The sequence below is a fragment of the Schistocerca gregaria genome, chromosome 2 (genome assembly GCF_023897955.1).
Source record: "Schistocerca gregaria isolate iqSchGreg1 chromosome 2, iqSchGreg1.2, whole genome shotgun sequence".
Classification (NCBI taxonomy): domain Eukaryota; kingdom Metazoa; phylum Arthropoda; class Insecta; order Orthoptera; family Acrididae; genus Schistocerca; species Schistocerca gregaria.
In genome coordinates, this window is record NC_064921.1 from 64,884,338 (window position 1) to 64,903,027 (window position 18,690).

At 42.9% G+C, this 18,690-nt stretch overlaps 1 protein-coding gene across 1 annotated transcript in view; it reads left to right on the top strand.

Moving 5' to 3' along the window:
- The window catches only part of LOC126335639 (retina and anterior neural fold homeobox protein 2-like), a 330,502-nt gene extending 312,864 nt beyond the window's left edge, over positions 1-17,638 (top strand). Inside the window, exons 4-5 of the mRNA XM_049999096.1 lie at positions 10,563-10,703; positions 10,920-17,638. Coding sequence (XP_049855053.1) covers positions 10,563-10,703; positions 10,920-11,075 — 297 coding nt within the window. The 3' untranslated portion in view covers positions 11,076-17,638. The remainder of the gene's footprint in view (positions 1-10,562; positions 10,704-10,919) is intronic.
- The last annotated feature ends 1,052 nt before the right edge of the window (positions 17,639-18,690 follow it).

Consider the following 18,690-nt stretch of genomic DNA (forward strand, 5'->3'; position numbering starts at 1 on the left):
GTTACCCCTGTCTCCGATGAACACCCGCCGTCTATTATTTGAGAAGTCTTTCAGCCAGCCACATACCTGAGAGCCTATTCCGTGTACACGTACCTTCGTAAACAGTCTGCAGTGGCATACCGTGTCGAATGCTTTTCAGAAATCTAGAAGTATTGAATGTGCCTATTTCCCTTCACCCATGGTTCTCAGCATATCGTGTGAGGAAAGGGTAATCTGAGTTTCGCACGAGCGATGTTTTCTGTAACCATGTTGATTCGTGGACACTCGGCAAGAAATTCGCTATAAAGGGAAAAATGGCACAGAGCACTCTTTTAAAAACCGAATTGGAATTCCATCCGGACCTGGTGACTTATTTGTTTTTTAACTCTTTCAGTTGTTTCTCTACGCGAGGGATGTTTATTACTAAGCCACGCATACAGGAGTCTGTTCGATGGTCAAACGACGGTGTGGTTGTACAATTCTCCCGCGTGAACTATTTCTTGAATGTGGAATTTGAAACTTCAGCTTTTGTTTTGCTGTCTTCGACAGCCACACAAGACTGGTCAACAAGGGACTGTATGGAAGCCTTAGACCCACTCAGCGGTTTTACATAGGGCCAGAATTTTCTCGAGTTCTCTGCCAGATCTTTTGCTGAGATGTGACAGTAGTATTAGTAGCAGCATGCTTCGCGCATAGATCTTTTGACATGAGATGTGCGATTTCTTCGTCTTTTTTCGGGTAAAGAAACAATTACTTGGTAGGAATTCCAGATTGACGACGAGGTGATTTTCGAAGGAGATGGTTTCTGAACAACTAAAGTGCACATTTCTATGACCGGGATCTGTGCCAAGTCATCCATCATTGGGAAGAATGTGTCCCATTAAAGGATAAATACGTGGAGGAGGACTAACACCACCACCAAATTTCATGGTCGCAGGTTGATTTTTTTCGAGGTGGTGATTAAAAGTGTATAACTGCCTCTCGAACATGCAAGGTCATTTAGCTGCCCTTACCACTTTCGGTTTATGCAGCCCGCATTGCTACATCTGGCATTCATAAATCACACGCGATATTTTCATATTCGCTCGCTCACTACGCGCAAATTATAAGCCCTACAGAAGAAAATGAACAAAATCTTTCTGTAGCAATCTTACTGTAGCAGATTTGGTCCTGGGATACGTTTTCGCTAGAGGCTATAATTCACAAGATCTTTTTTTCTTAAAGAAAAGTACGAAAGTGACCTTCAAATACATTCCCGCACTTACAGTCAGGCACGACCAGTCAGGATTTGTAGGATGTTCGTGGCACTCCCTACAATCACTGTGCAAATATTTGCAACAACACAAATTACGTTCCACATTCGACCTATTTTGGCCTTCAATAACTAACCTGCAACAGTGCAAGCATAGTCGAGCACTAATGAAGACTGTAAAACTGAGGTTTACTGGACAACTTCGTGAAATATAGTAGTATAAAATGAGCGATTACTTCGTTGTTTTCGTCGGGGCTTCTGACTGCGAAGTGCTTATAAGGGTTAAGTTTTATCGCAATGTCATCTTAATTAGGTTTAGTGTAATGTTTACAAAAATCGATTTTCGTTCATTACACTCAGGGGCATGTTTAAATTAATAATGTTAACGATGTAGCCGACTATGCTGGTGCCGTAACAGCCCAAACAATAGAGACCAATAGAGGTGTGCAGCCGGAGTGGTCGTGCGGTTCTAGGCGCTACAGTCTGGAGCCGAGCGACCTCTACGGTCGCAAGTTCGAATCCTACCTCGGGCATGGATGTGTGTGATGTTTAATTAGTTCTAAGTTCTAGGGGACTGATGACCACAATGTTAAGTCCCATAGTGCTGAGAGCCATCATTTTTTAACCAAAAGGGGTCTAATATAGGAAATAGCTCGTGTAGTCGGAAATTTTTGTTCTGTGGTAGGAGGGAGTGCAGCGAACAGTATACCAGAAATCTGACTGATGAGGCATAAGTTCGGGGTGGAGGTGCGTTTGAAGTTTACTTGTGTACGTTTTTCTTGAATAATTCGAAAACCGTGGCTTCCAGCGAAAACTTGCCTCAGTGTAAAATTTAAATTAATTACATTTCCTACAGTAATGTCTTGCCCATTTTTTCTGTAGGACTAATTATTTGAGGCCTAGCGAGTGAGAGTATGCGAAAATCTCGCGCTATGTTTATGAAGGCCAGCTGGAACATTACGGGTTGCATAAAACGACAGCGGTACGGGCATCTGAATCACCTCGTATACTGCTTGTTTCTTGTTGGCCAGTATCTTACTTACAGATGCACAGAAGTTTCCAGTGGTACGTGAGACCTTTCGTGCAGCTGCGGTAGTGTCCCTCGCCTGATGGTGGGGAGTTGTCTTGCGGGCGTGGGAGTGGACCGTCACGAAATGCCGCCGGCGTTTTTGCAGTTCCCGACCTGCCACCGGCTGTCTCCTGTCTGGCGAACGCAATTAGCGAACTCACTACGTGCCTCACGACTGCCGGGGCGTGCAAATCTACCTAATTCCAGAGGGTGCCCATTACCCGGATTACGGGCGCTAATTGAGAAGGCGCTTTGTCAGCCGTGTTCAGGTGTCCCAGGAAACGGAGTTCGCAAGTTGCCAGGTAGCAGCGCATTCTTTGCTGCATCCTCCGGAGCAGGCATAGGTACAGCAGCTTCTGGTGAAGTGTGAGGAGTTCATTGACCTTCTCTTTCAAGCAGCTGATGCCACAGTAACGTTACAGTCATCGGGCATTTTCTTGACGAGTTCCACGTAACGAGGCTAGTGCAGAGGTGCTCGACCTATAAAAAAGTTCAAATTCCGGTACAGGCAGATATTTTCTTCATCAACTTTTGGGTTGCACGACGACGAGAACTGGTAGCGTATACTTCCTGTCCGCCGCACTGTGTGCTGTACTCGTATATGCTCTTCCACTGGCTACTGTCGACCCATAGCACATTCATGCCAGTGAGCTCAAATAATATGTCGTTCGCGATGGACCTACAGCTTCATATCTGAAAGTCAACGGTTGGTAAGGCACAATGAAAAACTGTGTGCCGGACCAACACTCGAACTCGGGACTTTTACCTTTCGCGGGAAAGTGCGCTACCATCTGAGCTACCCAAGCACGACTCATGCCCCATCCTCACAGCTGTACTTCTGCCAGTACCTCGTCTCCTATCTTCCAAACCTTACAGAAGCTCTCCTGCGAACCTTGCAGAAATAGCACTCCTGAAATATCCTTACTTTCAGGAGTGCTAGTTCTGCAAGGTTCGCAGCAGAGCTTCTGTAAGGTTAGGAGACGAGACACTGGCAGAAGTAAAGCTGTGAGGACGGGGTGTGAGTCGTGCTTGGGTAGCTCAGATGGTAGAGCACTTACCCGCGAAAGGCAAAGGTCCCTAGCTCGAGTCTCGGTCCGGCACACATTTTTAATCTGCCAGTAAGTGTCATATCAGCGCACACTTCGCTGCAGTGTGAAAGTCTCAATCTGAGCACAATGAAAACTTACAACAGAGCAACGCCTGTGAATTGGTGGATGATTCGTGTTAAACAGTAACATGACATTTATATTATTTTTAACCTTATTTGTTGTCCCACTGCATTTCCTACATGAATCATCCGATGGAAGTCATAGTGTTCTGCGTCATAATGGATAAGATACTCTTAACTACGAATTTTCAGTCTGCAACCGCGCGACTGCTACGGTCGCAGGTTAGAATCTTGCCTCGGGCATGGATGTGTGTGATGTCCTTATGTTAGTTAAGTTTAAGTAGTTCTAAGTTCTAGGGGACTGATGACCTCAGATGTTAAGTCCCATAGTGTTCAGAGCCATTGGAACCATTTGCAGTACGAATTGTCTGTGCCGCGTAGCATACAATACCAGCACGTCTTTTACACCGAACAGCCATAACATTATTAACAACTGCCCACGCGACTGTGACTGGCCTGTGTATGGCACCTGGTGGGTTAAGGGCACGTGGTGCGGTAACTAAGGTATGTAAGCGGAGCAGACGCGGACAGGGATCACCCTAGCGAAAATAAGGGCTGCAAATGGGGAAATCCATTGAGATAAGAGACTATGACAAAGGGCAAATTGTCATAGAGCCTGTGAAAAAGTATCTCGAAAACGGTAAAGTTTGTCGAATGTTCACGTACAAGTCTCGGGAGCAACTACGGAAAGAGGGAAAGGGGTAGAAGGACAATGATACTACCACTAGACGCTAAATGGTTGGACGTGCACGACTCTTCACAGAATGAGGGGTTCGGAGGCCTGTCTACCCTGGAAGTAAGATAGACGGTGATCTGTGGCATCTTTGCCGAAAGAGCACAATGTTGTTTCGGAGCACACCGTTCATCGTAGAGTGTAGAACAAGGAACTCCGCAGCAGACCGCGCCTACGTGTTCACACGTTGATTCCACAACATCGTCAGTTACTACTGAAGTGGGCACTGGACCACAGGAATTCGACCGTCGATCAATGGAAATGTATTGCCTCTTCGGGTGAAACACATTTTTGCTGCTCTAGATGAAAGATTCTCTGCACAAAAGGCTTCATCGACGTGAAAGGTTGCTCGAAACGTGGAATTCACCGCCGATGCAGGCTGATGGGAGCATTATTAAGCTGTGGGAGATATCCTCCTGTGCTTGCATGGGACCTGTAGTCCTAATAGAAGACACACTGACAGCTGGGAACCCCTTCATCCCTTCGTACTTGATGTCTTCCAAGACGGCCATGTCATCTTTCAGCACTATATTTGTCTCGGACCCAGAATCGTACTACAGTGGTTTGATGAGCATTGTATTGAACTCACGTTGATGTCTCTGAGACCAAATTCGCCTTATGTCAATCCCATGGAACCCATCTGGGTCGCTATCGGGCGCCATCACCGCGTACGCAAACCAGTGGCCCGTTTTTCGCGCGAATTACATGACCTGTGGGCAGACACCTAATACCACATACTTCCAAAAACCTAACAACAAACAGTCGGATCTCTGATACGTAGAATCAGTATTGTATTTCGTTCCAAAGACAGACAAACAGTCTATTAAGCAGTTGGTCACAATGTTTTGGTTCAGATGTGTCTCATAAACGATTGGTAACAGTAGTTACATACTTACATCCCGAAAAAAGTACACTAAAAGTGCTATGGAAAGTAATAGAACGTAAAAAATGAGAAATTATGAGGTTAATAGGAGATGGACTGTGTCATCAAAATCCAAGGCAAAATTCTACAGCAAATTCTTAAAATCATGGTTACAACGCGACTACGAAGCAGCCAGCACATGGGACACAGAAGAAGAATAGACATAAACAAGCTAACTACCCATTCTTCGAAAACACAATTACTATAGACTAGTCGTAGAAATAAACAGAGAAAGACTTTACGGTATTCGAGTGATCAAACCTACTGTACCGGAGTACAGTCAGGAAACTGAGAAACAGATGAGGCTTCGAAGAAGAAAGAACATGTATGAACAGCGCAAGCAACACATGTTCTCTGTTTGTGCATAAGAGAATAGTAGGGTGAAAGGAAGGGCAACAAATGCTGTTATCGCGTGTTCCTAAGTGATACATTCGCGAAAGAATAAACGACGTCTTAAAAGAATATTTTCTACACACACGGTCCCATAGCCCCTACTAAATATTTCAATGAGGACATTTTATTCTTGACGCTTTAAATTTTTCGTGTTTATGATTGTCTACTTTCGATCTTTAGATCAATCTCAAGGCAATCCAAGTGCTTTGTTGCGCAATGAAAAAAATGTTTCCTACACACACACACATCTTCATTCAAACATTTAATCGATTTAGTAGAAACTTGCATAAAGAAAGTATTTTAAATACGTTCCAGGAGGCCGTGCGGTTCCTCCTTTGGAATAATCAAAAGTTCGAAACAGGCCAATCGCAAAAGTAAAGAAATAAATGCCAAGCCCAGAGCGAAATTGTTTCATGTGAAAAAAAGCGACATACGAGTTAATCAGAAGTCATCCGATCTTTCATCAAAAGCTTATGATTGAGATATGATCCTTCAAATTCACCAGCTCGTTACCACCCTTGGGTGCATTGCAGCCATCCTCTAGGAAAAATTCTCTAATCTGCGTATAGCGTACTTGCAAGAACTATTATTTTACATCCCCTTATAACACAAATGAGTACGTTTTGGTAGAAATCTTGGTAATCGTTAAATTATTTCATTAATGATATTTATGTAATGTGCTGTTGCCAGAAAAAAAAGACTCCATCGCTGCAACTGAGTCTTTCGTGGTTGTAAAGATTGATTTCAGGAAAGGTAAACACACTACCAGACAGAAAAGATAATAAGAGGCTTATTCCACTATGAAACTGTTCATTCCTGTTTGTGTCTTGATTGTTGTAGTGGTTAATAGGCAGTCACTCTTTGGTTTGTTTCCTCCTAAGAAACAGACTATGTGGTGTTCTTGTAGAAAATTCGCAGTTCGCTTCCGACAACTGTCTAGAGATGAAGATTATTTTTCGTGTTCTGTTGAGCCCATATGAATGCTTGAACGCACCATCACACGATTCGAGCTACAGTAATCAGCAGCTGCAACTCTTACACTGTTTTGTGTACCGCGAGCTAAAAAAGCTACAGCGACAACTTTGCGCTTTGTCCGTCCACTACTAGTCATCCTTAGTCGGGACTAAGTCTGACTACACAGGGCTACAGAAGTGGCAGAAGTTAACGAACCTGTCATTTTAGCAGTACTGGGACAACGAGTGCGTTCCTCGCTACTTCTGTACTGTTCAGACTGCAGTAAACCTTGTTAAATAGGCAGAATTATATTGTAAGACATTTCAGACACAATTGTTAGAACTGACTACCACTGTATATTTACGCAGGCTGAACGAGGTAGTAGTAGAAATTAAGGATTACCATATTGTTGCCGTATTTTTAGCACTCCAAGTCCAGTGAAACTGTAAGGGGCCAACGCGATGTCTAGCTATGCAATAATGCAATAAGCACCACAACTTCACTCTCATACACAAAATTTAATCTTATTTGCAAGAATCAAATGTCCACCATTTTTTTGTTTCTATTTTCTTCTTAACGTTATTTTTATATTTGTTCCAGCCAGTTTGTGAATAGCTACAGTTAGGTGATTGGTTTAGGAGAAGCACTGCACTTTGTACTGAATATAGATTTTAAAAATCGTAAGGTGATTTGAGAAATAGTTTTTTGAAAACTGTAGTACTCTACTCCGTAAAGTACGATTGGAAAAGTGTGAGACGCTGCCATCTTCAGTCGTAGAGTAGGATTTAGATCACTGTTGTAAAAATCCGAACACCTGCGGAATCTTGCTCTGAAGGTCCAATGCAGACAAAATAATGTAATACATAGTTCACCTGTCGATCTTGACGAATGATGTCGCGAGTATCAAAATGTCTTACATAAATAGTCGTATATTTTGATTGCATTGACTTATAAAGTTACATTTTTTGCACCGTCAAGAAACTGCAGATCTTAGTATCTGCCATAAATTTCGGCTTTATACCTTTACTCGTTCCTGAGAATAATGGTTTTATAAGACAGACGGACTAACAACAAGTGGCAAAAAAATGTATATTATAATTAGAAATTAACAATTTTCGGATATTTTCATTTACATTTACTGTGAAATTCCACTTCTTGTCAAATTTCATGTTCTAGAACCCTGTAGGTTTTGTCGAGAGAGTTTGCGAGTATTCAATGCCCCTATTTTTTGTTCGTATTGTCTTAGATGCTTCAGTTTTTCAACGCCAAGCGACCGTAGATCTTAGTATTTGACATGAATTTAAACTTGGTGTCTTTGCACGTTCGTGAGAAAAAAAAAGCGTCTTAAGTGACGGGAAGATAGACAGGCAGATGGCCAACAAAGTGATTCTAGAAGGATTACGTTTATACCAATTGAGGTACGGAGCCCTAAAAGTCCGGTTGATATGAGTGAAACCTCCCCTTTGAAAAATTAGTGAATTACTGTGCTGATAAAACTCTTACGTTATTTGATTTTCAAACAGCTGAGCAGAACTGAACGTACTCAGACATCTCTCTCTTTACTTATTCTGATCAACACTAAACTGACACACAATACTTTTTTAGGCAACGCAATCTGACTTTCAATAATCCTTATTAAAGAATGGCCATGACTAACAATAACCTATACCTTTCATGAATCACTTAACGAACAAAAGTCTTCGTTGCTCGAACTACTACAATACAGCGAGCGCCAATACTGCCAACTACTGAAGGCACTAACTAATGACAGGTATACTTAGCAAAAGAAAGATTTTGATAGAGAACAAACAATGCATTTACCTTCATAACGTTCAAAATTCATCATATATATATATATCAGTTCATGATATCCAATATTACAAATTTACTCTTTCTGATGGACACACGTCCAGATCGTCCGCTCTCAAAATTCTGCCATCTCTCTCCCCGCATCCACCACTGCTGGCGGCTCACCTCCAACTGCGCAACGCTACGCGCTGTTCACATCCAATTGCCTAACACTACAATAGCGAATATTACAACAATGCCAACCAGCCACAGACTGTACACAGCACAGCCAGTGATTTTCATACAGAGCGCTACGTGGCATTACCAATATAAAAACCTAAACAGCCTACATACATGAGAAAAACTTATTCTACCTGCTTGTCATTTCTTGGTAGGTTTATAAGGCTTCTTACACTTAAATATTGGATAACATGCTTACTTATTATGATAAAAAATAAATCGTTATTGACTAAAATGTTTAACCTTCCACACCCATGAATATGTGATTAGAACACTTACGGTGTTGTCTGTTAGACTCATTTTGTATTTTTGATGTAGTGACTGTACCAACTTCTGATGCTTACGTTTTTGTTCGTCATCAGTTTCATAAATTGATCATTGACGAATTGGTATGAAGGTCGAGTGAGTAATTCCGCTGTAAAAGCTGTCAGATAGGGACCGAACTGATTCTGGAACAATTTTAGTTTTTAAGTCATTATAGATTGTTAAGTTTCTAACGAAGAATGGGGCATTTAATATTAGTTGCTATATCTTATTTTCGGGAACCTGAACTTTGTTACTGTGAGTAGAGGCTGCCTGTCCCCCATATGGGGCACGTATACAGTATTATCAGTTTGTTAAGTAGATTGTTTTCCCTATCACGAGACGATCTAGTGGTCAGTAGTGGACATAAGACACTGTCCGTTTATTCACTACTAGTGAATTACCCAGCGCGGCCCAGGGATGTCTGTGTTCTAGTTCTATTAGCAATTAGTCTATGTGTCCCCCATCCCCCAATGTGCCGTTCTCCTCCGCCCCCTCTCTCTCCAACTGCCGCTCTCCCTCCCCCTGTCGATCTTCCCCCTGTCTGTGCATCTCCTCCTGCCCTGTCTCTTGTGCATCTGCTCCTGGCCACTGTCCCTGCCCTTCTGCTCCTCTATACTCTCTCCACCTGCCTGCTCCTCTTCCTCTGTCCATCTGCTGGACCCCATCTGTCCATCTCCTCTACCCTCCCACCCCCCTCAAACTCCATTTCTTCCTGCCCCTATATGTATCCTACTTACCCCCTCTTCCTCCCCTTCCCTGTCAGTCTCCTCCTTCCCCCTCTCTGTACATCTTCTCTGCCCCCCCCCCTCTCTCTCTCTCTTCCGATCTCCTTCTCCCTCCTCTCTCTGCCTACCTCCTTTGACTCCCTCAGACCATATCTTTCTTGGTGCTCTATGCCTACCTGCTTCACCTCTCAACCTCTGCCCATTTCCTTTTCCCCCTCTCTCTTTCCACCTCCTCCTCATCCTGTGTCCATCTCCTCTTCCCTCTCACTGTTCATTTCCTCCTACCTGTCTCTCTGTTCATCTCTTTACGACCCCTCTCAGAGTCCACCTTATCGCCCACTCTCTCTCCAACTCCTCTCCATACCAGTGCCCACTTCCTCCTCCCCCTCTGTCCATCTTCTGCTGCCCCACCTATCTACTCAACATACCTTCTGTCTGCTCCACCCCATCCCCCTGTGAATCTCATTTTGGCTTTTTCTGTCAATTTTCTGCTCTTCATCCCTCTGTCTTCCCCTCCTCATTCCTCTCTCAACCTACTTTCTCCATCCCCTTCATCCCTCTCCACCTTCCGCTTCTCTCTCTGTCCACCTTTTCCTCCTAATGTTCTCTCTCCTCATTATCCCCACCACTCGAATAGGTGGTCGTTGGTTCTTACCCCCACAGTATTTGTCACCAGACAGTAAGTAATACATGTACCAAGTTTGGTTGAAGTCGATTAAGGGGCTTAAAAGCAGCGTTTTAGGTATGGCTTTGTCCGCATATTTCACATATATTTAGCATATTTTACACATAATTTCACATGTATTTCACCTGTATCTCCAGTATATTTCGTCCTACAATTTCGTTTTCACGCAGCTCACCGTTTATAACTCTTATCTCCTATGTAAATACGTATGCACGTACATAAATGCATACATACATACATCCATTTTTATAATACGTGTGGCTTGTTGTTTCTTGAAGAGTCTTGTCTATTTAGAGGAAGTGAACGTGACGTATGTACTGTTGGTTCATGTGAGCGGCGGTGTTGCAGGTGTGGTTCCAGAACCGGCGCGCCAAGTGGCGCAAGCAGGAGAAGGTGGGCCCGCAGGCGCACCCCTACTCGCCGCTGCAGGCCTACGGCGCGCCGCCCGCCGCCGCCGCCGTCGCGCCGTCGCTGCCGCACCCCTTCTCGCACCTGGCGTCGCTGGCGGCGCTGCGCGGCAAGCCCTTCCTGGCGGCTGGGCCCGTGCCCTTCCGGCCGCCGCCGCCGCCGCTCGCCGCCTACCTGCCGCCCCCGCCGCCCCCGCACCCGCACCACCACCACCACCAGCACCACCACCACGCGCACGCGCCGCCCCCGCCGCCGCCGGCCGCGCACCTGCTGCCGCCGCCGCCCCCGCACGCGGGTTTCCACAGCCTGCTGCTGGCCGCCGCCTCCGCCAAGGACGCGCCGCCCCTCGGTCTGGACGTGCGCAGCTCCAGCATCGCGGCGCTGCGCCTCAAGGCCCGCGAGCACGAGCTGCGCCTCGAGATGCTGCGCAACGACGGCGACGTCGCCAGCTGAGCCCGCGCCACCTGCCCGGCGCCGCCGCTCGCCTGGCTGCGCGCCCGTCTGGACTCCTAGAGTAGCGATCCGTACTGGCCACAACATACAGACGGACGTCATCCGGAGCTCCGTCCGTCACGGCGGATCCACATCACATCTTCACACCCCTTTGTTACCGCATCCTTAGACCAGGCAGTTCTAGTTCGAGAGCCGAGAGGCAGCCGGGCAGCCGCAGCCAGCGGTGGACAGGGGCAGACAAATATCTGACACTTGGCCAGTCAGGCAACCTGCCTGTAGTCTACATGATCGAGCTTCCCTGACCGAGCGTCTGCAGGAGGGTGTAGCTCACTGGCTCGGGCATGCGTGCAATAGAGCTACCTGCCAGGCACCTTATACTACCTACCCGACGACAGCGTTGGAACAGTGTGGCTTAAACTAACATAGTCCGTCCATGATTTACATTAAGTGATAGCCTATTGAAATAACTGTCATTAGTCCCTTTGGGGGATAGATTCCGAGAAAACTGGCAGACATTACTAGAATTCTTGAAGAATTTGCTCGTTCAAGAAACAATACCACCTAACCGACTATGTTTATTTGTTATGTAAATCCAGAAGTTCACACTGCCACAGTATAGTGTTAAAGGCTGTTGTGTGCCTCTCAGCGCTGGAAATTGGTTCTTGAGTCGAGAAATTAGTTGACAGAAACTATCCGCGTGTCAAAAGCTCGTTTTTTCACCAAGAGAAACATCGTCACTCACTTCAAAGTTGGGTATAAAAGTAGAGATTGGTTTTTGAGAGTGCTGCACGCCACGGCACCAGTCATCAGTCTTGTGCAGTTGTAGGTGTTCCCGAATTTCATCACAATCTTCTGGCGTTACAAATTTTCATCACAATCTTCTGGCGTTGGAAAGTCACCGTAAACCACACCATGGAGCTTCCGACTCTCCAGTTACGAGACATATCATTTTTTGTAGTTACGCGGGATGCACACATTTATTACCTTGTATCACTTACGCGGAATTCCTCCAACTTAATTCCTATTACAAACAATTGAAAATTGGTCATTCCAAAAGCAGCAACAGGTGCTTTAAGTCAAGTGGATAAACTGTTAGAAATCCAGAAAATTGATAAAGTCAGTTAGACGGTATTGTTTCTTCGACGACTATGTACGATTTTGAGCGTAATATTGTAAATAGTGACAAACCGTTCATATGCACACAAAATAGAGAATCATTTTACATTTTTTAAGTGAAGAAACTGGACAGTAGCTAACTTCTCTGGCCCATTTGCAATGAATCTACTGGACAAAACAGAGTGAGAAAATTTGTCATAATATTCTGGTTCAGTTTTGAAGGAGAATTGTACTGGTGGGTCAGCAGCTGTTTCTTCCACGTACTATCCCAACCTGTTGATTGCTTGGGAATCGGGCTGGAAACTGGAAACTAGTCGCGAAGAATGAAAGTTAAATAAATAAAATAATAGCAAAGTCGACAAATCAGAAATGGTATACAGGTCATGCTATTATTATTGTATGCCTCATAAGGGAAAAAAGATGCAGTGCCCACACACCAGCTCCTGTAAATGACGTTGCCAGTGCACACTAGAGCGGAGGTGCTCCATCCACATGTAGCTGGTATAGCTGGTCAGAGTTTTGTGCAGTGCATCGTGGAGTGATAGTATCTGACATTGTTGGTGACAAGCTGTTTGTCTGGTGCGGACATTAAACTCGACAGCGCCCTAAACTTGAATAAAGATGCAGGCATCCGTTTTCACCGTCTCCCACCCTTTCATTATTTACCAGTCCACCGTAATACAAACAACATTACTCATCTGAAACGTCCACAGAACACAGACACCTGATACTTCATAACAGGTTAGAGAGGTTTGTCAAATCAGCTTCCTTAGGATCTATCCCTTGACAATAAAGCGGAATTCTTACACAGTTACCGACTTCTTTTATTTTTTTAGAAGACGCAAAATCTAATTCTGATGAGGCACCAGATAATATGATACACGACACGAAAAATAAAAAAATAAAAATATTTAGTCCCTCTTAAGGTAGGCAACCTAACTTACATCATCTGGCCCAGATGCTGATGATGTATGCTGGGTTGTCTATCTGAAGGGAAATGAAATATTTTATGGGTCAGTTTTATTTTAGCCACACTGTGGAACCTCAAATCTATAGACGTAAAGATCAGCTGAGGATTCATATAGCACTCACACAAACTAGCAGAACTATATTATGTCGTGTATCATTGTTGTTATTTCTATCATCAACCGTAAGTTAGGTTTGATGCAGTTCTCTAGTCCTGCGCCTACCAACAGCCCTTCACACATCAGCACAGCTGCTGCATTACACATTTGCAACGACCTGTCGTACCTACTCATAACCCGGCCTGTCACTGCCATACTGTCTTTCCATCATCCCTTCAACTACAGCTTGCCGTTCCATCTCTTCGATTCTTCACTGTCTTCATCTGGTATTTCGCCTCGCTGATTCGTTGCAGGGTCTCTCCATTCCTTACTCGATCAGTCCAGCTCACCATCAATAGGTGAATCGTTCTTTCGGTCTGCGGTCTCGGAGCTTCCGCATTGTTAGGCGCAGTTCCTCTCGCGGCCACAGCCAGGATCCACAAACTTTTAGCGCCGTGCAGTGCGAGAGACAAACCACGCGGCGTACTGCTCCGTAGACTTCCACCGAAACGTTTGCTGACGGACCCGGATTATTTCCATTCTTCGCCGTACGTATAGTATGCAGACTTTAAAAGGGTCGGCTGCCTCTCTTTGACCCACGAGACATGCTTAAATTACTCAGTTCTTCTACATCACTAATCAGTGCTCTGTAGCAGTCCAACTACTTTCAGAAGACTCTCAGATCCTGCCATTGAATTTGAAAACCAACACCGCCGACGGAAACTACACCTTCTCCAATGGGCTTCTAATATCTACTCAGAAAAAATGAGGATAACAAACTGAAGTCAAAAGAGAGCAGGCTACACTCAAATACCCCACAAGTTGTTGGAAAAAAACCGACATTTTGTTTGTGGAAACGGTGATTCACTTACTGTAGGATATTTTTTTTTATTTTTGACCCAATCACTTTCTTATGACACAGCCATAATCAGTTTCGGCCTTAAAATGCCACCTTGAGATGCTGCAATAGAGAACAGAAAAAGCTTAATTTAAGACCTGACACAAGTGCAGTTAATTTCACTAGGTCTATTTGTGAGCTTAGTAATGTGCTATTAACATGCATATGGCCCATACCTATGGGCGGTAATTGATGATCAAGTGTTCATGCGTTGTCAACTAAATAAAATCAGAAATCAAAGAATTACCTACGTACAACCAAGTGTACTTTTCCTCCCCTACTCTTTGCACTAGATGCGCACTTCCTCTTTAAGGCAATCTTCAATCGTAAAAGCTAACTGATTCAAACGTTATTTAATAATCATAATAATTTATAGAGAGCTACTAAAAACGCCCCTCGAAATTATTTTAATCTGCATTACTTTTAGGTCAATCAGTCTGCAGGGCAGAATGTGGGCACTTCAATTGAAATTTCCTGCTAAAACTCATAGTACCTCCTGTAAGGTCCTCCTTCCTGCCTCTCAGAAGTTTCATTTGCAGAAGTTGTTAGGAATATCCTGTGAAAGTCATTCACCATTGGAAACAGGAGGTTCGATCCAGGCCACCAACCATTTAGCCGGATTAAATGAAAACTTCCCCATGCATTTTAGGTTGTTTCAGTTCTGCCTTGCCCCATTGTCCAAATTTCGGATTCGTATAGAGCTATGTCCTAAACACCGATTTTCAGGAATCTTTTCCTGCTCTCAAGGTTTGTACTTACCGAAGGTAACAGATGTTTCTTTTTGTTTAGGCCCCTTTTGCTTTGTACCATAGTTGCTACTATATTTTCCTTCAATTTTCCTTCATTATCTACTTACGAGATGTAATTCGTCTGCCTCTTCAAGAGTCTCTTGTTCAAGCTTGCCATATAGACGTCCATCATGTCTAAATGCGGCCCACACAATTGCTTTTCTTTGCGTGGGTGAAATGTGACTCTGGTAAAGCAGAAACAATGGCCGAGCACATAGTGTTCGAGTACCCTATGTTACACAAGTTGCCTCTGTTGAGGACAGACGCTTTCAACTCGTTAAGTCAATGAGCTGCTGAATGATTCTTTTGTCATCAGTCCTCTAACAGGTTTGACGGGTCCCGCCACGAACTCCTCTCCACTCTTCGTTTCAGAGGAGCACTATACTGTTTTCTCTCTATAGCTACGACCATACTAGTGATTTCATGATGTCTTTAAACAAGTACTGCCATCCTCTACTTTGTTGTCCAATTTTACGATGTGACCTTCTTTTCTCCGATTCTGTACACAACCTTCTCATTTCCTACCTTATCGGTCCACTTAAGTTTTAGCATCCTTCTACAGCACAGCATCTCAGACGCTTCAGTTCTCCTTTTTTCGGTTTTTCCACAGTCTGTGATTAATTGTCTGTGTTAGATTGCTTTTTATGTCCTCCTGGCTTCGTCCGTCACACATAACTTTACTCTGAAGATACGAGAACTCTCTTATTTCGTCTATTTCATGTTCGTCAATATCAATGTTAAGTTGCTTGCTATGCTCATTTATGCTACTCTTCATTTCTTTCGTTTTCCTTCTATTTACTCTCAATCCACAGTGTGTTCTCATTAGACTGTTTATTTCATTCATCACGCCCTGCAAATCTTTGCACATTCACTGAAGTTGATAGAGACACAAGCGCAACTTATCACAATATTCCAATGTTTGCGTGTGTGTAATAGCCGTCAACTAGCACACTTACCACCTCATTAAACATGTGTCTCAATTTCTGTTCACTTTCAGCGACCATTGCGGCGCTATCAGTGAAACGTATCACTGTGATTCCCTTTCAATGTCATACAACTCCGTCATTGCTTCTTCTGAATTCAAATTAATTATAAATGGTGACAAAGATCGTCACTGTCTGACACCTTCCTTGATTTCTGGCCTCTCGTGTCATCCCGGCAAGGCTGACTACTCCAGACTGTAGAGTTCCCTTCTGAACCGGAAGTTTTTACCACACGCCATAAAAATAGAAAACGTATTACTCCAGTCCACGTAATTAAAAGCCTTCTACATTTTGTGGGTATTTCATTGTTTTTCCCAGTTGTGTTACTTCGCTCTCTTGTAAAGACTGTTCGTAAATAACATTTTATTTTCATGCCGGAGAGATTATTTCATGGCTTTTGCACTTCGAAATTTTAGAAAGAGCGTCTCCTTCATTATCTACTAGTAGTTGGAGTGTATTTTTATCCATTCCAAACCGAGGCTGTTTTTAAAAATATATGCTGTCCAGCGTAGTGGAACGTTAACTATAAATCAAATCGCACAATAAAATAATTACTTATAAGAACGTAAACAGTGAGCTTGAATGTCGAATTAGGTATAGAACACATTTAGTCAGTATGCTGATTTGATTATTATGTATTCGTATCTCAAATAGTGCCCAGTTCCCTGTGCAACACGTAGAATGGGACTACGTTAGAGATTATGTTCCGACGTCACTGTTCGTGTTCCTCAGAATGATGATGATATTCGATACCACGGAAAATACTTTTTTTGTATGAAAACGTTCACTGTTTCTTTTCTCGACCAGCGCTGCAAAGAGCGGTCAGTTGCGGATAGAAACACAAGCGCGTCTCATTTATCTATAAAGTGGATTATTTTTCTGTGCTTCTAGGGTACATAACCAAGCTGAAGTTTAAAGTTTTACTGCTAAAAGTGACAATACAATTATGATGTTACTGAAGAATGTTGTGTGAAGCGACGGGCGATTTCCCGTTTGTACAGATGCTACTTTGATTGTTTGAGTGTGGCGGCAGCTAAGTCTGTATATGAAATGAATTGTGTTATCATTCAGCTAGCCAAATAATTCGATACTTGTGGTGCCATTCTAAGTACAATGTACAGAAGCACAATTAAAATAATTTGTGTGCCTAACGACACGAACCTTCGCCTATGATACTATGCGGTAACAGAGCTCATGTTACTGATACGTAAATGATGTTCGTTATTTACAAGTAAATAAAATCAGGAAATACAATGATGTCGACTACTGCCATTAAGATACTGCAGAAATAAAGCTTTGTGCATTTAGAGATAGCTGATAGAAAAAATATATGTACTGGTACACTTCATTGAGAATTTCTTGCAACTGACAGGTAAAACTCCTATGGTCAGGAAGGGGTATGATTCCATCAATGACGTACTCCTCGTCCTGCTCTTTCCTCATTCAAGCACACTACGCTGTGACGATGACTGTAGCGTCTCTCTGCATTTCCATAAAGTTGTATTATTCAGTAACAAAGATTTTAACATAAGTACAGCTCCAGTCGCTATTCTTTAGTAAGTTTCACCAGTTTCGTATCATTTATTTGTCAGATTCGGATGTTACCCTCAGAAAAATTACGTGTACTGTAGAAAACAACAATTAACAGACGTTAAGAAACAAATAAGCTCATTAACGTTTTCATTTATACCTGAAGTTACGCAAAGTATCCTTGATCAAGTATTTGTCATTATGTCATAAAGTATTATCCTTATCTGCGTTTGCATTTACATGACTGTCATACTCATGGTGTGTGGAAAAGTAGCATAGCTGTCGTCCTACACAACATTCAGTACTGCAGCTGCCCATCAAATTTGTTGATTACTTCTTAGATGCTGACTGCATTTGTTCTTTTGGAACTCTGAATTTTTTTCTGTACTCTAGAGTGAGCGTCACCAAGATTATTCATTGATTGTTTGTGCTAAGTCATTTCAAAAAATACTTTATTGTTATAGCATATAAAACAGTTTCGTATCATATCAGGTACTTGTTATTATTTAATTAACACAACAAAATGTTACGTTGAGTAGACTAGAAAGAGTACTGAAATAGTATGAATTGATACCGAAGAGAATGAGTCAGGTCTTATAACCTTTTTTGTTGTAGGAATTAAAGCTTCTAATTGGTTAAAATATTTTATTTGTTGTTATGTAATATTATATGAATTTGTGTTTTTATTAAATTATATAAATATATGTAGACCTAGAAATGTTTCCTTATTTGCCCAACTCCTTTCGCATCATATGTCAATAAACAGATGATTTGCATCCTCCAGCATACACTAACCCCCTTGGAAACAAAAAGAGAGAAACAGATTATGTCAGAGAGACAGAGGTCGATATTGTATGAAATCTCGCCATTAGCAGTACATCAAGAAAAAAGACGAATGTTATTAAATCTGCAGCTCTAAATATGATTAATCTTAGTTCAAGTCTTACTGCAGAAAATTTTCCGATCTTTTAAATTAGTGTGTTGTAACATTAATGTTTGGCTCACTTTTATTAGAGGAAATACCTGCATTAGACACGAATAAATGCTAAAATGATATACACTCACCGTTATACTGCTGCAACATGTAAAGCTCATGAGGCAATTTTTTTGCGATAAACTTAAGGTAATCAACATTTCTTCAGACACACATAAAATTAAAAATAATCCGTCACAAGGGTAATGTAGCGTCATGTTTAAGTGCTTACGGGAGTAAACACATGTATATAGATACTCCTA